General features: G+C 29.9%; 3 protein-coding genes across 3 annotated transcripts in view; all 3 read left to right on the forward strand.

Annotated features, from left to right (window-relative positions):
• The first annotated feature begins 9,395 nt into the window (after window positions 1–9,395).
• Window positions 9,396–14,221, forward strand: LOC116766926 (sorting nexin-4-like). Its single transcript, XM_032657071.2, has 10 exons — window positions 9,396–9,555; window positions 9,629–9,735; window positions 10,042–10,180; window positions 10,712–10,889; window positions 11,178–11,316; window positions 11,654–11,781; window positions 12,093–12,255; window positions 12,874–13,035; window positions 13,404–13,518; window positions 13,816–14,221. The coding sequence occupies exons 1-10, from the start codon at window positions 9,478–9,480 to the stop codon at window positions 13,864–13,866; spliced, it is 1,260 nt and encodes a 419-aa protein (XP_032512962.1). The 5' UTR covers window positions 9,396–9,477; the 3' UTR covers window positions 13,867–14,221.
• Window positions 14,222–18,204: 3,983 nt separating this feature from the next.
• Window positions 18,205–20,504, forward strand: LOC116766903 (uncharacterized). Its single transcript, XM_032657047.2, has 2 exons — window positions 18,205–18,610; window positions 20,193–20,504. Exons 1-2 carry the CDS (start codon window positions 18,434–18,436, stop codon window positions 20,358–20,360), a joined length of 345 nt encoding a protein of 114 aa, XP_032512938.1. The 5' UTR covers window positions 18,205–18,433; the 3' UTR covers window positions 20,361–20,504.
• A 139-nt stretch (window positions 20,505–20,643) lies between these two features.
• The window catches only part of LOC116766734 (uncharacterized), a 39,399-nt gene continuing 37,198 nt past the window's right edge, over window positions 20,644–22,844 (forward strand). Inside the window, exon 1 of the mRNA XM_032656809.2 lies at window positions 20,644–20,936. Coding sequence (XP_032512700.1) covers window positions 20,866–20,936 — 71 coding nt within the window. The 5' untranslated portion in view covers window positions 20,644–20,865. The remainder of the gene's footprint in view (window positions 20,937–22,844) is intronic.

The following is a 22,844-nucleotide window of genomic DNA, read 5'->3' on the forward strand; positions in this document are numbered from 1 at the left end:
ACTCAAAAATTTGGACTAATAAGAAGTATGAATCCTAATATTTTTTTATATAAAATACACTAACTCAATAAAATTGATCTATACTAGTATTTTCGTGTAACATTATTGCTAAACGTCGGACATTTGCATAGAAACAACATCATAATCAATACCATTCAATTATAACGAGCTCATACAAATTTTCCGTGTTAAAAATTATTTATAATTTTAATCATTTATGTTCTGAATAACAATAGTAGTAATAATTATTAATATTTTATGCAGAATCGTCATCAAACCGTATTATTCAGTAATCAAGTATAACTTGATAAAATGGACCGTTTGTCAAACATGGTTAACAGCTAACTAAATTCATTTAAATTCGCCTGACATTGGCTTGAGACGAAAATATCAAGTCAATCAAATCACAGCATTCAACCACACTGCGCAATTCCAATCGTTTGCAAGTAGGAGACTTTACTGTCGTAGATATTTCGAAAAATATGGAACATAAAAAAAAGAGTTGAGGTCCTAATTTAAAACTTTAGAAGAATTTATCATAGAGGCAGTAAAAATGTATTAATTAAATCTCCCAAGACGGCTATATATAAATTGCCGTAAACTTTGCCTCTCTTAAATGAAACATAAATTTAAAACTTAAATTAAAACAGATATTAAATAAAAAGAAGACTTCCTTCTTTATTGCAGCATCAAAACAGTGACTAGTTCAAACTAGGTTCAATCTATTTTATTTTAGAAACCTTGATCTGCATCCAAATTCCTAAACTTAGATAATGTTATTTAAATTTATGTTTCTCTTATAAAAAGACATAAAAAGTAATTTAACACTATTTTTATTGTTCTTTGGTCTGTAAAAGATCGTATTGTTGCAAAAAAAGCAAAAGTATCGAAATATTCGAATTAAAAAGTTCACGCATATTTCCAATTCACTTCCTGTTATACAATGAAGGGATAAAAAATTTTCAGTTATTATTATTGACGGAAAATATAAAGGATTTGGGAACTTGTTTGATACCGAAATCAAAATAATGTGAACTGATACATATACTATGGACTTTTTTTGTATTATAAATGATTTTCAATAAAAATCAAACAATAATCATAAAAATTTATTTTTATCAAATTATGAACATCCAAAATAAACAAAACTATTGTGAATAACAAAAATGCTACAGACTGATCATTTTAAATATACCCAAAATTATTTTCTAGCTAACGTAATTTCTGTTCTCTTAAACCGTTAGAAATAAAAGTAAAATAGATAGAAATATAAAATAGGTTTAAACAAAATATCAACAAACAAGAGACACAAACTTAAGCAAGTGATATTGATGGCGAACTTACAAAAGGGGCATTATTTATTTCTGTCACAATTTCCTCCAAGCGCAATGTCTATTGATTTGATCCATCCGATCCAAATCCAAAATATTTATCATCCAACAGCAACTAATTGTAAATTTTCCAGAGAACCAATATATATTTATTTAATGGCAGTCTTGCATAAAATTCTAAAAAGTTTTATCGTCCATCCGCTCAAATTTTCCAAATTGGTCTAAGCCTTCAAACGTGCTTGGACGGACCACTACCACTATTTTAAATTCAAGAATTCATCCAATGCATTTGTAAATTGCGAATAAAAATTTTATGCGCGTCACGAAAAATATATCCTTGAACAATATTGTGAAATTTGAAATTAGGTTTCGAAATTTACTTTGTTCCATTAACGTTTATTATATTCATGTATATTATATTTTTAGCGAAAGACAAACTTTTTACTATCAAAATTCCGGAAGTAATTTTATTTATATCATTATAAGTCTACATTTTTTTCTAATTGGAACACAAAGCCATTTGTTGTTACAATGAATAAATTGCAATTGCCAGATTAGTCAGAACAATGTGCAATAGAAATGTTTTACTTTCATAAATATTTTTCCTCAGTCACGTTAGTTTCTTATAATCATTTTATTTTGAAAACTATTGGAAAACATGTAACTTTCTCTCTCCAGGGTTTAAAGGAGGAGTATGAAGAGCTCAAGTTATATATTTGAGTTTACACAACTAAACATAAGTCGAAATACGCTTTTAATTCCCTGTGGTGTTAGGTAAAACTTAAAACTTCTCTCAATATTTTCTGCATGATTTCATTCAGCTTAATTCCTAAGTAGTTCATAATCTATTCGACATAAAAAAATATATTGTTCTAGAAAAACATACGTTTTGTTTGGATACAAAATTGCAAAAACAAAACATACCTTATCTCTTCTTATTAAGTCAGCTATCTGCTAATGACAGTCCGGTATAATTATGCCCACCGTTTCAGGGATAAGCAGGAAAAACAAATTACAGCCAGAAAAAGTAGTGAAAAATTATAGCTTGCCGTACCGTATATACATACTGTCAGATTAAGAAGCAGTTACTTTATATAATAAAACAATACTCTATTTCTATTTATATCGATAAATTCATACGTGCCTATAAAAGTTTTTGACATGTGCTAAGGAATACAAGCTTTTGATGAGGGGTTCCCCGTATTCCGTTTTTATTCATCACACATATTGTGGGTCTTACATATACTTAAGGATCAAAGAAAATCTCAAATTGAAAAGCAAAGAAACTACACCATATTATTTGTAACGAAAATATATGTATACTATAAAAATATAATACATCTCTGTCGGAAAAGTTATAAGTTGTAAATTTATTTTATGTTCTTGACAGGCTCTTTACTTGGCATGTTTAAAATATTCTTGTAACGATAATTTTTCTACAAAGCAAGAAAAAATTCGAGAGATTCAATATGATGTTTAAATATTACAGTTATTAAATGTATATAATATTAGAGTTATGAAGTGGTTGCAATAAATTAAACTCACGATGATATTTTTTATAACTCATATCAAATTACACATATATTTTTAAAATACATCATACAAACCGGTTTAAGGTAATACGAGATCCTTCTTTACTTTAGATAATGAACTTGGAGAAATGTTTTCAAACTCCAAAGGTAACACATGAAGATATCTCACGTACCGAAAACATTTTCCTTAAAAACATTTTCCCTTAGAACTTTAAAATACACGAAAAATAGAACTGAGTTGGCATCGCCACCCAACACTATAAAAAATGTAATACAATTTCCTTAAAAGTGTTGCAAAACATATAAAACATTTGAAAATATATTTTCATATTAATTTACAAAAGCTGTGTGATATATATTTTTGTTCACATAATACTTTTACTTACTCACTTACCGTTAGCTGGTTTATTTCTAAATTTGTAATCCTGCGAGAAATTAAATCTACAATTGTTTGATTAAATTGTTAAAAAAGTTCTGCCACTCCGTAGTGAATCTCCACTAAGTACTACGACCGATTGCGACACGAATACGTCGTCGCCTTTTTTAAATATTTTGGCTATCTATTTTCATTTACGAAACCAATTTTGCATGGAAATTTTTAAGACAGGTAAAAACTCATATTAAAAAATATTCTTTTCAATAGAACTTATATACATCTCTATAAAAAACATTTAAACGATCAATCATTAATGGGATTGCTTAGTATCTATCTACAATATCGTAATCTCATTCTAGAGGTAAGTCGTACTAATCACACTATTTCAATAACAAGAAAGGAAAATAGTATTTCTGAATCTCATAAGGTCCTTAGATTTCGTTAACATCCCCATTTTGTTAGTCAAGCTTGAATAGCCAGTTATCAGGGGACACAAATAGACCAATTATCTCTTTGAACGAGCTCAGATGGTCAAAGGACATAATGGCTTGAACTGTAAATGCCTATAATATGCCCATTGAAATGTTTAGAGACCTGATTATGTCCTTATGAAAATGCCATTACGTAGTAAATGAATAATATAAAATTGACATATAATATCATTCTTTCTTTTTCTGAAACACGAGGTCTGAACTTCTGGATATAATGTGAAAGATGAATCAAACAATACTTATAATTGGATAAGCTCATTCACCGTAGAATAGATTTAGCTTTATTGCACTTCACACAAAAGTAATTTATGTACACAAAACAAAAGTGGAGCATAAAAGGCGACCTTATCGCTTATGAGTGATTTATTCCAGGTACTTGTGTTGGTAAAAGACATATAGATAAGGGTGTAGGTGAAGGGCATTTGAAAATATATTATACATTATTTACACACAAAAACGGATACAAATATGGATATCATATTTGATATATTATCGGTACATATAACGAATGCTTAGAAACATACAAAAATATAAAACGTACCTTGGGATGGAGATAATTAGTTAAGGCGGGATTTAAGTGAAATAATACTCCTTTAGTATTCTTGAACGATGCCAGTTAGTTAGAGCTTCATACAGATAACGGCAAATAGTTACTGAGTTTGACAGCTTTCGCTGATAAGGAATGAAAGTGCCAATATGAACAGTATTTATAAGAATTTTAAGGATAAGATTGTTCTCAGGACTTATGTATTATTCGTGAGAACTACAACTATTAACTTAAAAAACTTTTTGTCTCACGTCAAAGGGCACTGAAGAAAGATCGCAATTAAATTATAAGACATTCCTATAAAATAAATTACTCATTGAGATTCTGGAAGGAAATCAGAGACTTATTTCAATCGCAATTACTATTGAAGCAATGTATGAATACTATCGCAATTACTATTATCTTTAAATATTAAAGGCGCCTAACAATCGATAAAAAGTTCTCATCGTGCCTAGCTCGATATTCTTAAATAACTTTTAATTCAAAATGTAGACGTACACAGGGACCAATTAAGTGTCAGTCTTTCTTTTTATTCCGGCTAATCTCTGAAACTGCTGAAGACATTTTTACCGACAGATATTTAACAAGGTATAACTAATGCAACTATATTTTTAAAAAGCCGTGAATAAATTGTGATAAATGCATTATTATTTATAAAAAAGGTATTTAGGTTTTAGTTTGCAAATGTAAAAATACATTAAATCTAACTTGTAAAAAAAACATTTGTATAAATCCCGCAATTTTTTTATAATAATGAAGTCACATAGGTTTACGTATAAACGAATGTTTATCAACCGACTTAAATTATTTAATGTGGAAATCCACCCTCATAGGGATTTGAGACATGTAGATATTGCTTTTCCCTAAATTAACTTGCTACTTCTAATATAAACACAGAGTACCATAATAAAACCAGAAACCTTCTACTAAGCCAGCGATTTATAAAACGCTTTGTAGATAATATGGAGCGTTAATAAAAACCTCGAGATATAAACCGCAATTTTACTACTAGCACTGAAACAATCTTATCCTATACCAAAATTTGAAGACTCATAATAAGAGGAAATTGGTTTTACAAAAAGGTTGTAAATTTTTTTATGACTAAAAAGTTAAAAAGTTTGACTCATCTGTACTGTCTGTACTCAACAAACCTTGGCCTCCTTTTTTTCATAAGTCCTAAAAATTAAAAAAAAAAGATTTTTGGTTTCAATGACCAAGGCCTGTAAATATATTTTTTCCGCTTTCGAGTGTTAACTACACTTTTTAAAATATTGAGAATTTTGAAGCTTTGAGTGAATAATGAAAAATTTATAAAATGACATTTTAACTTTTATATTTTCACTAGTGTTGCCCAAAATCGGTCTTGGTCTTGTTCTTGCAAAACCAGGACCATATATTTTTAACAAGACCAAGACTGACTGTGCAAGATTTAAGCGAGAACAAGACCAAGCCTGCAAGACTCTTTCGTCTTGCAGATAAGACTGCGGGTCGTTTCAGGGAGTAAGTACAAGAGTTCAGGGCATACGCTTAGGGACTCGCTTGAGAAACGCTTGAAAATTGGACCTATGCGAATTACGAACACTAGGTACATAAACAAACATACGCACCGAATGCATCACTAGTTTTGACCATCGGCATTGAGTGTGAGCGGTGCTTTGTCGGCATCATCAAAGGTCAGGTACTGAACTCTCAAAGAAATTTTACAGCTATTCGGAAGTACAAGGTCAAGGAATAATATAAAATGCGTGCAATAAGATTTATGTACTATTTAGGAGCAGGAATATAATAATATATGAGAGAACTGTTTAAATAAATAAATTGATATATTGACTGTTGCATCACAATACATTTTTGCAAATATTGATTTACATGTAAAATACAGTCAATTACTTTAAAATACAGTCAAGTCAATGTCATTAATTTGTTTTAAACATGTTTTAGTACATTGAAAATTATTAAATGTAAACGTCTACTAAGGAACAGGCCGTGGGTTCAAACGTGGGTTCGTGGCTGTCAGATGATTTTTTGAATTTCTCATGAAATGTTTAGACAGTTATTAATTTGGTTGGTCTTTATCAGGCCTACATTAATTCAAGCTCAAAATGTACCTAATCTGTTACTGCAAGAACAAGACCAAGCCCAAAACCAGATATATTAATGCAAGACCAAGACCAGGTATATTAATGCAAGACCAAGACCAGGTATATTAATGCAAGACCAAGACCAGGTATATTAATGCAAGACCAAGACCAGGTATATTAATGCAAGACCAAGACCGGCCAAGTCTCGGGTTGTTCTTGCATTTGTTCAACACTAGTTTTCACCGTCAAATAATTAGCACAATAGGTAAAAATATAAAAATAAGTAACTAATTACGAATAAACTACACAACCAAAATTTTGAAACGCTTCTTTAATATTTAAAATCCTTTCATTGTTTTAGTACAATCTGCTTTAATCGAAATATGGAAGCTTAAATGAGATTCATTTATATTTCAGCAAGATGTGCTGCTGTGATTTTGGTCTACAAAGCTTTGATAATAATTTATTCCACGCGGAAAGCCACAGAAAATCATGTCGAAAATTCTTAAGTGAAAACTTTGCAGGTTTTCACTTTCTCATAATTTTATATTGTGTAAACGACGCTTTTATCTTATTCAACTTTAATTTTTTATTTAAAATGTTCTGTGGTGTTAAAAATTAGTAAACATACAGATCCTTTTTTAATGTATATATAATAATTAAAAGAAATAATTTATTAAAATGCCAAGGGCTTATAATAAAGCAATCAAAATGTATACAGAATATGGTTTTGACCGAAGGTGAAAAACAAACGGTGCTTATATAAAATTTATTATTTATTATAATTTTACTTTAATAAAATTCGTCTCCTTTTTATTCAAATAAGTTTACATGAAAATAAATTATTTTGTTTAAATAAAAATGCCATAACATTTTATCTTTTCATTAAGTACACCTGTATAAACATGACATTTGTGATGGCATATACATGGATGGTATATATGTACAGGATATACTCTGAGTATATATGAAATAACTTAATTGCTCTACTTTAATGATTGCTCATTAATTAATTCGTACCTTTTTAGTTCGCTTGTACGCCTTATTAAATTAAAATATGCTTTTGGGTCAGGAAAATACTTATGTACTTACTAATTGCCAACTCAAATGAATTAACGGATTCATTTACCTATAAATTATTTTTAGAAACATAGATAGGTCATAAAATTCGCCATTTAAATTTATTAGGGTGATACCGAGGGAACTAAACTTTTACCATAGTAATTTGCATATGTTTAAACAACTTCTATGATTTGGAAATACCAACAAACTCTTTATTACTATTACTAAATTTCTTAATTTTATTTATTGTTATTTCTAAATGCTGGATTTTAAAATAATTTCCTTTTTGTTTCTTACTTTTATAATCACTACTAAATGTGAAAGTCATATATATTTTTTTTATTATATGACAAACTATATATTATTTCAGTAACAAAATAACTGGAATCTTTCAGATAGATATAGTGTACAAATAAAATAAAATAAATCTTTTTTTTTTTAATTCAAATATAAATACTCTCTGTCACTAATAGAAAGATATATATATATATATATATATATATATATATATATATATATCATAATAAAGCATTATTAGAGTTATTACGAATATCAATCCCGGATCGTGTCTACTCCATTCTACATGACACTGGCAGAATATACTGTGCATGTCTTTACACGGATGAAGGCCATATTATAAAAAAAGAGTTATTACGAAATTAGTCAGAATTAAATTGACAAAAGAGGTCTAACAGATCCATCTCCATTCATCTATGCATATCCTTTATTGATTTATGCTCTGTGTAAAAAATCACATACCTATACATATGTATGTATTGTTATGTAGATATAGGTATTGTATAGTCCACCTAATTTAGTCTTTGTGCTTAATTACGTTGAATGTAAAAAATTATGTGTAACAAGGATGAGAAAATTAACCAAAGTGAGGGGATTTATTATCGAGAATTCGTAATATTTAACGGAGATTTAAATTGTGTTTTCAATTTCATGGTGAAATTGTCAAGATTTTTTAGATTCAAACGGGTTGGCATTCAAAAGTGATTGTTTCTATTAATTGGGAACAAAAATAGGTAGTTATTACTACATATTCATACTAAGTCAAGTAAACGGAATGTCTTCGTTCTTGACACGCGTCAGTCGACACGACGATGTTGCCTCTTTATCGCTGGTTATTCGATGTGTATTTAGAAGCTGTTCTATTTTGATTTATTTTTAGGTCCCTTAGAATTATTTGAAAATATTCTTTCTTTATTTCAACTTCAGGATTGATTTGATAGTCTCGAAATACTTTTACTATTAACATTAAATCCATTTTCATTGTTTTTTTTCAAATACCCATTGTTTATTTCATTTTATAAATTTTAGGGCAGGCTTCCATATTATTTTAAAATAGAAACATAAACGCTCGTAAGCATTCCTCTCTGACAGCTAAGAGAAAATATTTCGTGTAAAATGCTTCTGAAATGGTACCGCCTCTTTTATGTTTTTTTAAATGCAATGACAAATGACATGAATTTGCACCAAACTTTTGGTCTTTTGCCAATATATTTACATGCTAAGTGTTTCCACATACCCATTGAAATAAGTATTCAAATAGCTATAATAAATTTATGGTATTATTTTTTTATCCATCAATTTTAAGATTTGGTTTTGGATAAAAAATCTTGAAAAAAAATAGAAGCAGCAGTTATTAGTAAGGTAATGAAAAGACCGAAACATTACATAGCTTACTCATTGGAATATAAAAACTACTGGTAGAAACTTTTATACTTTAACGTATTTCTATTTAACTTTATTTGGTCAAAAAAAGAAGGAAATCTACTCTTATTAAAATTTAACATCAACTTTTGAAAATCGAATCTTGCAATGCTAAAGATTTCAAAAAAGTAAAATTAGAAAGAGCATAGAAAAACCGTAAAATGCAATATTTCTACGGTATCAGTACGGAACCCTTACGCCACCACTAGTATGATACCGGTTTTTTTCCATTGGAGTTACATCTCTAACTGTCATTTTATATTATAGAATAAACAGTCACTGTTCTTAGATTTTAAAATTCAATTCTAAATTCTTTAGTTTAAAAAATATCATATAAAATGTCGGCAGATAGCTCGCCGATAAAATCTTCAAGATCTCTGAATAAAATTGAAACAGTGGAAGACTTTGAAAATCAAGTATTTGTTTGTATAATACTCACACCGCCTACTTCTATGGTAACAATATCAAAATACACTTGTTTTCTTGTAGGACACATTGTTAAAACATGTTGATATATCGATTGTGGAGTCTGAGAAGCGAGCTAACGGCACCTTGCATGTGCGAGATCATTACACTGTATATTTAATCGATCTCAAGTAAGACCTCATTTCATTGTTTTCACTTTTAATGTTCGTAAATTAGGTCTTGTTATTGTCTTATTAGATTGTTTTATCTTACTAATGTATGACGCGATAGATCTAGTTTAGTTACAAATTAGTATGAACTCATGTGTAAATTATATTTTTGGTTTTTATTAAAAATTAACATTATTAATAACTTATATTATTTAGCTTTATAGCACTTACTTTAGTAATATGTAGTGCAGGAAAAAATTGCAAGAAATTTCTAATATAACAAGTATATCTGTATTTCTCTAATTTATTCTCTATTTAAATTTTCAGAGTTACAGATCCTGAATACAATATAGTGCAATCAAAAATCAGTACTATATGGAGAAGATACACCGAGTTCGAGCAAATTCATGACTATTTACAGGTTACATATCCACATGTAGTAATTCCACCTCTGCCAGAAAAAAGGGTAACATTACTTATTCTAAATATATTTTTAACGTATAATTTATTTAGCTGTTTCTTTGTAAAAAAATATATTAATAACAGTTGTAACCCTGCTTTTACTAATATATTGGCGGATAAAATTTTTATAAAGTAATAAAATATATATGGCAAGCATTGTTTGCACTTATATAAATTATTGATTGCCACTTATTTAAATTTAACGATGGTTATGAGAAATATATTTCTATTGTGGGCTCGTTGTATTATGTATTATGTGTTTAGTTACTATGCTTAAAAGGTTTCATGAAAGCCTTTCATATTGTTATATAAATAAAATATAATTAACCATGCTGTATGGTTTACATAAAAATTAATATCAACAAAGCAACAAAAAAGAAACTGAAAATGTTTAAAATATGAATTACGTGTAATTGTTGTTACCAAAATTTGTAACTAGATTGTAAGAGCTACTTAGAGCATGATTATTGTTAAGATATCAGTAATCTTACCGTTATAGGCCTTTTATTAACATTTTACTCATAAAATTTTCCAGGTGTTGTATGCATGGAGGAAATCAGATACAACAGATCCCGAGTTTGTTGAGAGAAGGCGGGCTGCACTGGAGAATTTCTTACTAAGAGTGGCCTCGCACCCCAGACTGTGTTTTGACGATCAGTTTATCAATTTCCTTCAACAGGAACATGGATGGAGAGAAACTATCACGGACAGTGGTATCTCATTTTTATATACTTATTTTTCACATGCTGTTCTTAATATACTCCATTTGTTTACGTTATAAACTGTCATGCAATCATCATTAAAGATATTTTATGATGAAAAAATCATGAGCTTGTATATAAAGATTTTAAGTAAATGAGAAATAGCTATGAATTAACTGTGTGTTGTGGCATATTAGTTAATATTTTTAAAAGATTTATACACTTATATATATAGATTGTCACATATAAATCTTGAACACAATTCCAATGAATCTTGTACAAATAAAAACTTTTTTGCAGGATATCTCTTACAAGCGGAGAACAAATTAAAATCATTATCAGTATCCATAAGACTGAAGAAGCCGGATCCAGAGATAGAGAGTGTTAAAAATTATGGGAAACAACTTGAAACTAATTTAGGAAATTTTCTATACACAAGGTATAATAAATTATATATATATATATAAAACTGGTGTGTCTATTTGTAATGTTAAAATCAACACTTTCTAAATGCCTGTTACATGGTGCCTATATGTATCAAGGTAACATTTGTCACAAATTTTTATCTTTCTTTCCTGACTAATCCGTGAAACAGGTAGGTTGATATTTATCATAGTTTTCTGACAAACAACTTGTGTAACAGTCGGTAATTAGAGCTACTTTTTATTTAAGAAATGTTGATAAAATTCATAAAAATTAATTCTATAAGACACAGTGGTACCCGAGTAGTTCAGTATTAAGCAGAAAAGCAAGATAATGCCTTATAAAATTTTCAGATCAAAAATTATAGAAAAAAATTACGCCCTATGTAAGCTACATGCTAACTATGGCAAACTGTTCAGTGAGTGGAGTGTTATAGAGAAAGAGATGGGCGATGGATTACAAAAGGCTGGACATTATTTTGGTAATGAAACACTGAATTCTATCTTACTATCTGTATTAATATAAAATTTTATATGTTAATGTTATTTTTCTATCCATTTGTACCTGAATAACAGCAAAAAATTTTTTGCTGTAATTAAACTATGAATTTGTTTTATTTATGTTTTGAGTCCTATATATGTAAAGATTGAATTTCCAAAGCAAACTTCAGTATATTTACGTATTTATATATAAATATAAACCTTATCAACATATAAATTTATTTTTATTGAGAAAATAAAGTCTAATACAAACGTTTTTTTGGCTATGGCATGTTTTCTTTATATATTTCAGATTCAATAGCGGATTCCATAGACTCAGTGGCGGAAGACGAAGAGCAATTAGCAGATCAGCTTAAAGAGTATTTGTTCTACGCTGCAGCGCTGCAGCAACTGTGCGCTAACCATGAAGCGCTGCAGCGGGCGCTGGAAAACGCCCAGGACGCTCTCAATAACAGGTATTACCTGAGCAAATCCAGCAGTAGTGAAGTGCTTCGTACCGGAATTTAATTTAATTTATAATTTAACAAGGTCAAAGTTTGTATGGAAAATAAGTGTCAATTATGAAGCCATTTTTCTGTTTGTATGAATTGCATTAGAAATTAATTTAATTAACTACCACACTATATCATCATCAGCCTATAGGAGCCCACTGCTGAGCAAAGGACAATAACTATATACTAATAACTATACCAATATGTGAAGATAAGTCAACATGTGTGTTGACATATCTTAACTGTATATCAAACATAGCGACATTAACAATAAACTATTTAGTTTGAAATAGTCAATAAAACTTCCAATGGGTCTAAAGTTCGGATACTACGCTTTTATTTTTTTCACAATTCCATCTCGTCTGTCCGTGATAACGTTCGCTGAAAATTAATCGAAACTACGGGAGCATATACCAATAAAATAATAAAATAAGAGTAGTATCCGAAAAACTTATTTAATTTCAATTATGTGCACCCCAAAATCTTAGATATTAAAATGTCGAATGGTGACCATACAGCGATATTTAGTAATTGATATGCTTGTACGATGATATTTATTGCTTATCGTTTCCCCCCTACCAGGATATCTGAGCGTGGTCGTGCGGCTGCCGGCAAGTCTGGCATCATGTCTCGCTTGTTCGGTACCACCGAACCCGACATAGTACGCGACCACGCCACGAGAGCCCTCGACCACAAGATACACACAGACAGAGACAATATCGACAGAGCCAAGAGAGATCTTGAGTTAGTTATATTTTTATATAAGCATATTTGTGAATACAAAACATATACTTTTTACATTAATTTCAATGATGAATATAGCCTAACTTGCTCCTCATTATATTAGCTGACAACCAATGAGATTGCTGTCAAAATTGGCTCAGAGATTTCAAAGAACAAACGGACACGCAGATGGAAATTACTATATCGATAACAATTTCACAAAGTAGATAAAGTTTCAATTCAAGTTTGAAGGATGCGTACTGAGATCATTTGTTAATGTTACAAGGGCTTTATTTTTCATCCAATATGTCACTATTGTATATACTATACTTTTTTGTAAGTTTTCCATGTAACAGTTACAAAATACTGAAATTTATATATATTTGCAGAGAATTTACCAAAAAGGCTATGGTTGAGATTGAATACTTCCAAAAACAAAAAGATAAAGACTTGCACGAGTCGCTTGTTGCCTTCATAACACTACAAGTAAAAGCAGCGAAAAAGGTAACTTATCTTTTATCTTTTAAAATAAAAAAAACTATATGATGAAAATAAGTTTTGGTTAATCTGCATATGAAAGCGTATTCCTTTACTCTATAACCCAAAATTACTACAGTGATTTGGGTCAAATATCGCCCATACAGAGATATAATACATACCAGAAAAATCGGAACTAGTATATCAAATTTTTGTATACTTAAATCGACTTATAACTTGAAACGTTTAATTTATTTCTGATCTAAAACCTGTCTCTTATAAAAATTAATGTTTCATACTTATAATGAAATTATGTACTTACAGAATTTGCAGGCATGGACGCAAATCCGTGAATGCATTCAAAACATGCCATGAACACAAACCCACCGGCGGCACCTTATTTATATGAGCACTTTTGTATCAAGCAACGGAAATATAAGTTCAATTGTCTAAGTAGTTTCGAAGACCAAAATTTATATTATTTGAGCTTTAAATTCATAACAGAGATGGCGTTGTTAATGTATTTAGAAATGTTCGCGTATTTAATTCAGTCATATTCATTAAGCTAAGCGACCTCTATAGGAAACATTGTACAGTTTTTGAATCATATTTTCACTTAATTATACATAATGTAAATATTTATTCGTCGGTTTTTTTTTAATGTTAAATTCCATCAATACCTTTTATATATTAGAATTCGTAATGTATACAAATATATAATATAACAACATTTTGCATTTGATTAATAAGATTCTATTAATACAGAAAAAAAATATTTAAGTACCTATTTTTTTTTTTTTTTATTAATCTCCTTAAAATCTATGAACATTTCGATGCAAAAATCGGGAGTTATTAAAGGAGATCAATGAATTTTTAAGTATTAAATAATATTTTTTATTGGCAGGTCGTGTTAAAGGAAAGATGATTTTTAGTTTATTTTAGTACATGTATTTTTTTCAAGTAACTGAAGCGAATATTTTTGGAACTTTTAAAATGAATGATTCTAATGAGATACATTATCTGTCTGGATAATCAAAATCTTTAGTGATCACATACAGGTCCTGTTAATTTTGCGTGTGATATAAAGAAAAAGATTTCCAAGCATTGGGCAAATTGGGTAATACAAATTTATGAGGAAGAATCACAGTATGGATTGAATTCTTCAGGTTCAGATGTTATGAGTGATTACTGATTAGAAAAAATGAAATGTGATCATGATGTCAATTATTTTGAGGTTTCGTCATACAGAAAATTTTATTTGAATTTTGTTATGAAGTCGGCTCTGATAGCTATCAAAATAAATTATTATAATATCAGAGCCATCTAGTGGACAGAAATGAAATCAGTTTATTTGTGGGATCTAACATTTATCTACTAAATAAAAACGAACTTTTATTTGGAATTGCTATCTCGTTTACAGAGACTAAAACGCAACTATGGTAAATTATAGCAATGCTGATATATCGTGATTACATCATTTTAAGGATGCTTCAGTTTAACAAAAATGTAAGGCTTAGGAGAAAATTCTCTTTACTTCCCAACGGAGAGAAACCATAGATTTGTATCCATACACAAGCTTCCTTCGCAGTCATTACTGACCCAAAAACACACATTGATCTTAAATCCTAATTTTTTTTTCTACATCCAACGACTGTTTTGTGAGCTGTACCCTTGTATATATTATATATAATCTTTATCATGTTGAGATCTATATTTCTCATTTTACATATTTTTTTTATTTTTACACGTAAATATAATTAGCGTAGGACATATTTTTAAACAAAATATTTTGCTTGTATCAAGAATAATAATTTGTTCAAGAAATAATTTCGTGTTTGCCGACAGAGAAAATAATTGTATTTTTTTAGTCGAATTCACACTTATATACATCATTATATCTCTGTTTTGAAAGCACAACAAATTTTACGCAGTGGCTTTTTGTTGGTGACCTTTTGAATATGAAGAGCAACAAGAAGCATTTTCGTGTTATTTTATTTTTTTACTATAGCAAAGTTAAAAATGCTGTTCAAGCCTTGTAAAAAATTAACCGACGTGTATGAGAAAGATGTATTGACAATACGCCAGTGCCAGAACTGGTTTGCAAAATTTAATGCAGGCAATTTTGATGTGCAAGATGCACCTCGTTCTGTAAGATAGGTTGAAGTTGTTAGACACGATAAAAGCATGAATTGATACAAACCTGTGAATATACGTGGGATCGGTGAGAAGTTTAATTTATCGAAATCAACTGTTTATGACCAACTGAAATGCCTAGGTTTAACATCGAAACTCGATAGATATCTCTTATTTATATAATAATTTATATAAATAAGAGATAATTTCTCCCTTTCTCGCCACATTTCACGGGGAGAAATTTGTATCGTCGCGTTGGCGTCTGTGATTCCATCCATCCATTTTGGAATTATCAGTACTGGAAAAGAATAATGGTTTGTTGAACAATGTCAAACTCAAGAGATCACGAGCAGAAAAATTTAACCGACTCAGAGCATTTGAAAGCCAATCTCCATCAAAAAAGAATGATGCTGCCTGCCTGAAATCGTTTTTTGTGAGCTATTACTGGATAACACAACAATTAATTCGGAAATCTACTGTCATCAGCTGGTCGAACTAAATGATACCGTTCAACAGAAAAGGCCAGAATGAACAGAAAAGGTGGAGTGTTCTACAAAGACAGTCAGAGATCTCTTTTTTTTTATTTATATAAAGGGGGCAAACGAGCAGACTTTCTAACTGTTGGAGGTAGTACCGTCGCCCATGGACCTCCGCAAAATAATTTTGTGGATGCGTTGCCACTCTTATTTGGGGAAGAGGGAGAGAAAAGGTTGGGAAAAGGGAAAAGGATACCGGCACTCTCACTCATCGGACGAATCGCAGCCATTAAAGACTGATTCACGCCGAACTTCTATGAGAGGGTGGTACTTCCGCCGTCGAGCCAGCCCATGTTCGAGCTGCAGTAATTTGACCACAGCTAGGCTCTACCACCTTAACCTTTTGCAAGTTACGCCACTTGCCAAAAGCTTTAAAGCTTAAATGGGATATATTGCTATACCTACCACATTCTTTAGATCTGGTGCCCTCGGATTGATAATTATTCCGATCACTACAATTTTTTTTTTGGACGGTAAGCCCACAACTACAAATGATAACTTCAAAAATCAACTGGGTCAGTTTTTTGCCAACAAAAACCAAACATTTTAAAAACGGTGTTGGATCATAATGACCATTATGTAATTTAATAAAATATTTTTACATAATACGAAAAATCGTCATTCATTTTCACCAAAAAATTAAAAAAAACAACATTACTTTCCAAAGAACCCTATACTATCAATTTACTATTATCTTGTCGTATCGAATAAAAATTGAAAATACGCCGAAAACCCTCTGTGTTATTATAAAGTGATTTAAGCATAAAACATCTAAAATCAGCTAAAATAAATTGAAAATTATTATTCAAAACTTTGCTGTGAGGATTAAAAAAAAAAAGAAATCCATAACGTCTTTACAGCTATAATATCTTCAACTGGTACCTTTCGCTATCGTTAGTCGACGAGGTCATTACCGTTCTAGACATACAAAGATTTATCTATACATACGATAAGTAGCTGCGACATCGGGGAAGTGTGATAAATCTCACACTAAGAGAGAATCATAAACGAAGCAAACATATCTATAAGGTTAAGGAAATAAGCTAAAACTACTACATTTTCCGTTAACTCAAAGACACTAAGCAAAAGTCAAAGATAATACCTACATAAATGAGTAACCCATGCAATCATTTTAATACGTGATTTAAATGAAACTAGTATTTTTCGGATAGTGATTTATTTTCCCAGATCTCGTCTGCCCGTGATCACGGTTGCTGAAAAGTAACCGACACGTCGGAAGTATGTAGTTTTTAAAAAAAATAAATCACGCGTAGTTTATCCGAAAAATACTAGTTTCATTAAAATGAATAAAACTCGCGAAAATCTTAGATCTCATTAATACGTCGTACCCATAGTTATATAGTTAATGCGTAATAGAGTTTAAAGGTCCAGTCACTATAATAATACGTCCTACGAGTGTTCTATTTAAACTGCTATTACTGTATAAGACGTATACCTAGAACAAGTTTGGTTTGTAAAATTTTAAATAAAATAAGTAACGACAAAATAAAAACTACTGAATACTGTATTATCTATAATCTAAATATACACGCACCTGTTAATGTCGCACGTTAAATTATTAAATCACTTAGTTTTATCGATTCAGTTATTGACCTTGTAGATAATTAGTTATCTATTAAAAAAAACCTTCCTTAATATATATATATATATATATTTTAAACAAAAATATTTCAGCTTAAATTATTTTAAACTGTAAAATTTTTGTTCCATGTAGACACCTATTTAAATAAACCATGTTAAAAGCTATGACAAAGAGCGCTTAAAATGACTGTAGCAGCAGGAGCAACCATTTGGTTTCATTCGAAATTTAAATTATTTTATACATTAAAGTATCAAACTTTTTAAATATTTCTGCATTATCGACGACCAATCCAAGTAAAATCAATTAAAAAGAACTAATGTCTAAAATATAGGACCTAGTTACTTAAATTAAAAATATTGGCGTAACAGAAAAAATAAACAGTTCACGGTTGACCACCCCTGTGGCATTAATAATTTGAATTTGATGTCTGCTAATGGAAGGAAAATAGGTCACTATTGTTAGAGACCGTTGTGTGTCGAACACGTAAATATCATTTTCGTCATTTTCATACGTGGCCCATCAATAAATTTCAACTGAAAGGAATAAGTATGAGCTAATAAATTTATTTTGAAAATTATTAAACAACATTCAAGTAAAGTATTGCTATCGACAGACTTTAATTTTGTTTGTACAACTATCCTTGCATAAATTAAAAAAGAATCGATACATAATGAAACACCAAGAAGTGACCGTTGATTATTGGACAATGGTAAAGACCATGTTTTCGTATGGAGCCCTGACTGCACTTTGTTGGATTATGTTGCGTCTTTTCCACACGGTGTATACAATGCCTAGACGATTTCGCTCCCAACAGGAAAATATACAGCACACCTTACAGGAACTTCAAGTGAGCGACCTAATTATAAGTGAATTTACTTCATACTACTTTTGTATGTAAACTCGTGTAGATTTTTTATTTAAAAATTATTTCTTCTTAAGCCTTTAGTATATAATTGATTTCTTTCCTAACGACACAACTATTTACTGGTCAGGTATCCTTTGGTATTCTATGTTTAATAGATTTTTTCGTTTGTTATTATCTCTAGGTGTTCTAGTTATCTGTAAATCGTTGTTGGGATGTTGAGGCAGGTCAATGTAATTCTCTCACAAAATATCAACTATAAACTAACTTAGATGGTTATTGTTAAAAAAAACTAGAGAGCCAAAAGCCATGCGAGTTCGGGTCTTTAATGTTGTGGCCTCCTGTCATTTTATGGTCTTTAAAGTTTGAGCGTATCATTGGCATTGGTAAAGACAGATCAGGTGAAAAGGCAGAGAATTTGCGCTTTTATTGGTTTGTAAGGAATAATTATGTGGAGCAGTCCTGATTCTACAATCAAGAGACCGCTAATTGTTTAGTGGCCGTAGTAGAAACCTGGACTTGATTCAATTACGAGGTTAAGGCGGCCTCGGAGGTGTACCTTTTTAGAGAAGATTTTTTCCTTTCCCCAAAATTTTTAACAGATATATTTTTGAATTCAGAACAAAAAGGTATTCATGGTGGATAACTCAAAATAAAAAAATAAATAAATTGTGTTGAGAAATATTCTCGTTACTTACTTACTTTCTGTTAAATATTCACCCGGAAAAAAATCGTTTAACTTCGATCAGATCACTTATATTGCTACATTACCTTTGTTTTTTGGTTTACAAGATGTCAGTAAAGAACTTGTAAATCTATTGTAAGATTTTTACGTATACTAGCTATAGGCAGCAAATTTCAGCGTTTAATATTTAAAATATCTCTATTACTGCAGCTCGAGGTTGTAGAACATTCCTTTTTAGATCCGATTTGAAAATTATATTGTAAACTATATGTATTTGAAGTAATTTGATGTAATAAAATTGAATGCTGTACCAATTTCGAAACTGAGATAATAGTCTGCTAATAGTATTTTTTAAAATTAAATATAATATGTTCCATTGCCAAAGAGTCTAATCATTATAACAAATAATAATGCTAGATTTTTCAATGCATCATAACATAGGTAATCCGTAATGTCATATACTGTATTTATCATTCACGGAAATAAAAATTGTTGATATTCATAATAGATAACAAAAGTATTAGCAAAAAAGTTATGAGTAGTATACTTAGGTAATATTTCCGTATAGACTTTCTGCCGGTTACTAAATTAAAGATTATATTCCGAAGAACGCAATAAAGTCACTTCTTATCTTTTTATTTTTTCCTCGCTATATAAGTAAATATGCAATAAAATCACTATCACAATAGTTACAACGACGATTGTAAGTAATGTCAAGACGTAAAATATATATTTATATATTGTTATATCCACATCATCATGTCTATAAATTAATTAATTATTATTTATAAGCAAATAGTATTTTTTTTTTGTTTGCATCAACAATACTATATTCATTGTTAGTAAGACTAAGCTATAAAAATGTAAGTATAATGATTACAGAAGCGGTTTCCGGATTTAAATATAACCGAAGAGGATTTAAATAACGCTGAGAAAGAACTTGAAGAATTCACCAAAGAAGCAGAAATTGATGGCAAAAAGGAAAATCCCATCGATAAAATACCTGAAATCGTAGAACCTGCTTCAGAAGAAGTCAAGAAAAATATTTAATACAATACTTGCAATTCGCTCTATAATAGAAATAATATTTTTTTTAACACACCTAAACTCATAACTTATATGTTAAATAACCATTTTTATTTACTCCCCACCGAAAAAGAATATCAGAATTTTAAATAAACACTGAAAACAAAACTTCGTTCCACTCTTTATCAACAGATGGCGTTGAGCGTACTAAAGCTCCCAGACCCGGCCGGAGGCGTGGTTAAAACAGAGCTTTCACCCTAGCTTTAATTTTATTGATCGCTTCATAGTAAATACTTTACATGCCATTTTTCGGCATTTTATTTTTATCTATGTCAAAGCAGGTCGATGTACATTGGCCTCGATATATAGATAGCACTTATCACAGACAATTGTTAGAACAACAAATGTATTAACAATCGCAGTCAGTATCCGACTTATACCGTCATATGTCAGACGTGTTTAATTATAATAGTGATTAGTGTCTATCGATGAATAGTTTGTATATTGACACGTGATCTTTATTGTCGAGATGACAAGATCCAGCTACAGGCCTCTAGTTCCTCGTTCTTCGAACAATTCCTTGGAGAACCGGGAAAATGGGTGAGTTTGTAATTCATTGCTATTAATATATTTAAATAAATAATTGAATTGTTGAAGATATAATTTTGTTTGAGGTAAAACTAGTTTAACCTGGTGTAGTGTAATAAGTAGGTATTATATTGAATACAAAGTTCAATATACGGTAATATTTCTTGCTTAAGGTAAACTGGCTCTGACAACAAATTCACCTGCTCCTTGCAGCGGTTCCCTTATACAGTTAGACTCGTCTTCTAAAATAATTATTTAAGACAAAAAAAATATACTGAATACGTAATTTTATTTCCCTAATATTTTAAATTCTGACCGCGAGAAAACTTTACTTATATCTCATTTTAATGCTTCAGCATATAAACATTACATTTAGTTAAAAAATTAAAATTCGAATTTTATAACAAGAAAATGTTGTATTATTAGGATTCCTATTATAATTATGTGATCTCACCATAGCTATACTCAATTGCTAATTCGATTTAACTAATGTACTTAAGACACCTGTAGAATTCATAAGAAAGTATATTTTTTTTATCAAATAATTAGAAACATGTACAAAATTTAGTTGCAATGTGGTATTTAATTAGAAATCGAATAATGTTCACGATTTTTTTTAATTTATGAAGTGTTGTTAAGACTAAATATAAAAAATACGCTTTAACATAACAAAATGAATAAGTTTAAATGTATGATAAAAGTCTCACCATTATCACTTTTGACATAGCTCTTTATCGTACAAAAATACTATTACTAATAATGTTCCTTATATCCACGTTACTTAAATACATTTGTTTACGACAAAGAAGATGACAATACATGTAGGAATAATATTATCAAAGTGGGTTGAGGTAATTCGTTTGCTAATATAATAAACTGTTATTTAAAAATACTGAAATGATACCTAAAAAGAAAATGTAATAAGACAATCTTTATCATATTTCTATATTTTATTTAACATCATTCGTATTGATAACAATAGGTTATATTAAAGACAGGGAAAACTAACATAGATTGGATTACCTACATAATATTTCTTAATGTGCACGACGATCTCAGAAAATATAGTGTTAGTTAAGTTTTAGGGCTCATTTACTCCATGAATACATGAAAATATAGATTCGGTATTTGACAATGATCTGTAAAACAGCAATTATAAATTCAAGTTATGGAAATTGTCGTTTGCAAATCATATGATTGAACCGATTTCAGTGCGGTTGAATACTTAAGTGTATTTAAATACACCGTCTGGTTTCTGGTAGATAAGGATTTGTTTTAATTCCTGAAAACATTAAGTTGGTAAACAATAAACAACGATGAGATAAAGATAGAATGGAGGTCGGAATACTCAAATCGAAAGTTTTATTTTTTGGATTCCTGCCAGTCGTTGTTGGGTCTGATTTCACTAACTCTGATAGAGAGCTCTGTTCAAATTTTAAAAGTTTACTCAGTAAATTTCTATATATAACATGACGGTTGAAAAAATTACACGAAGGCGCAGAAGTCAGAGTTCAGTGAGTAAAATAAAAGTGTTATTTTATGTTAAAAAGTACAGAAGTCCATTAAATCCTGGATCGTAAAACGTATTACTGCATTGACTTTGTAGGAGACATAACTTTGATGGGACGTTTTGTTATAGAAATATTTTTACTGAGTTTTCAAATAACAACTTCAGCAAGAACTTATATAAATCGTAACTAAACCAGGGATTTAATATAAACATATATTTAGTATGTACGCCATGTTTTACAAAATACTTAAATGTGGAGATTTCGTATGAATGTGATATGACTTATTTATATTTCGACTTATTCAGTCCCTATAATCGGTTATCGCTTCATTTCGCAGAACTGTGTGATACACGTCGTAAGAAAATTACCATTCCAATAAAAGTGGAACTATTCAACAGCGACTTATACA

The sequence above is a fragment of the Danaus plexippus genome, chromosome 10 (assembly GCF_018135715.1).
Source record: "Danaus plexippus chromosome 10, MEX_DaPlex, whole genome shotgun sequence".
In the NCBI taxonomy this organism is placed as follows: domain Eukaryota; kingdom Metazoa; phylum Arthropoda; class Insecta; order Lepidoptera; family Nymphalidae; genus Danaus; species Danaus plexippus.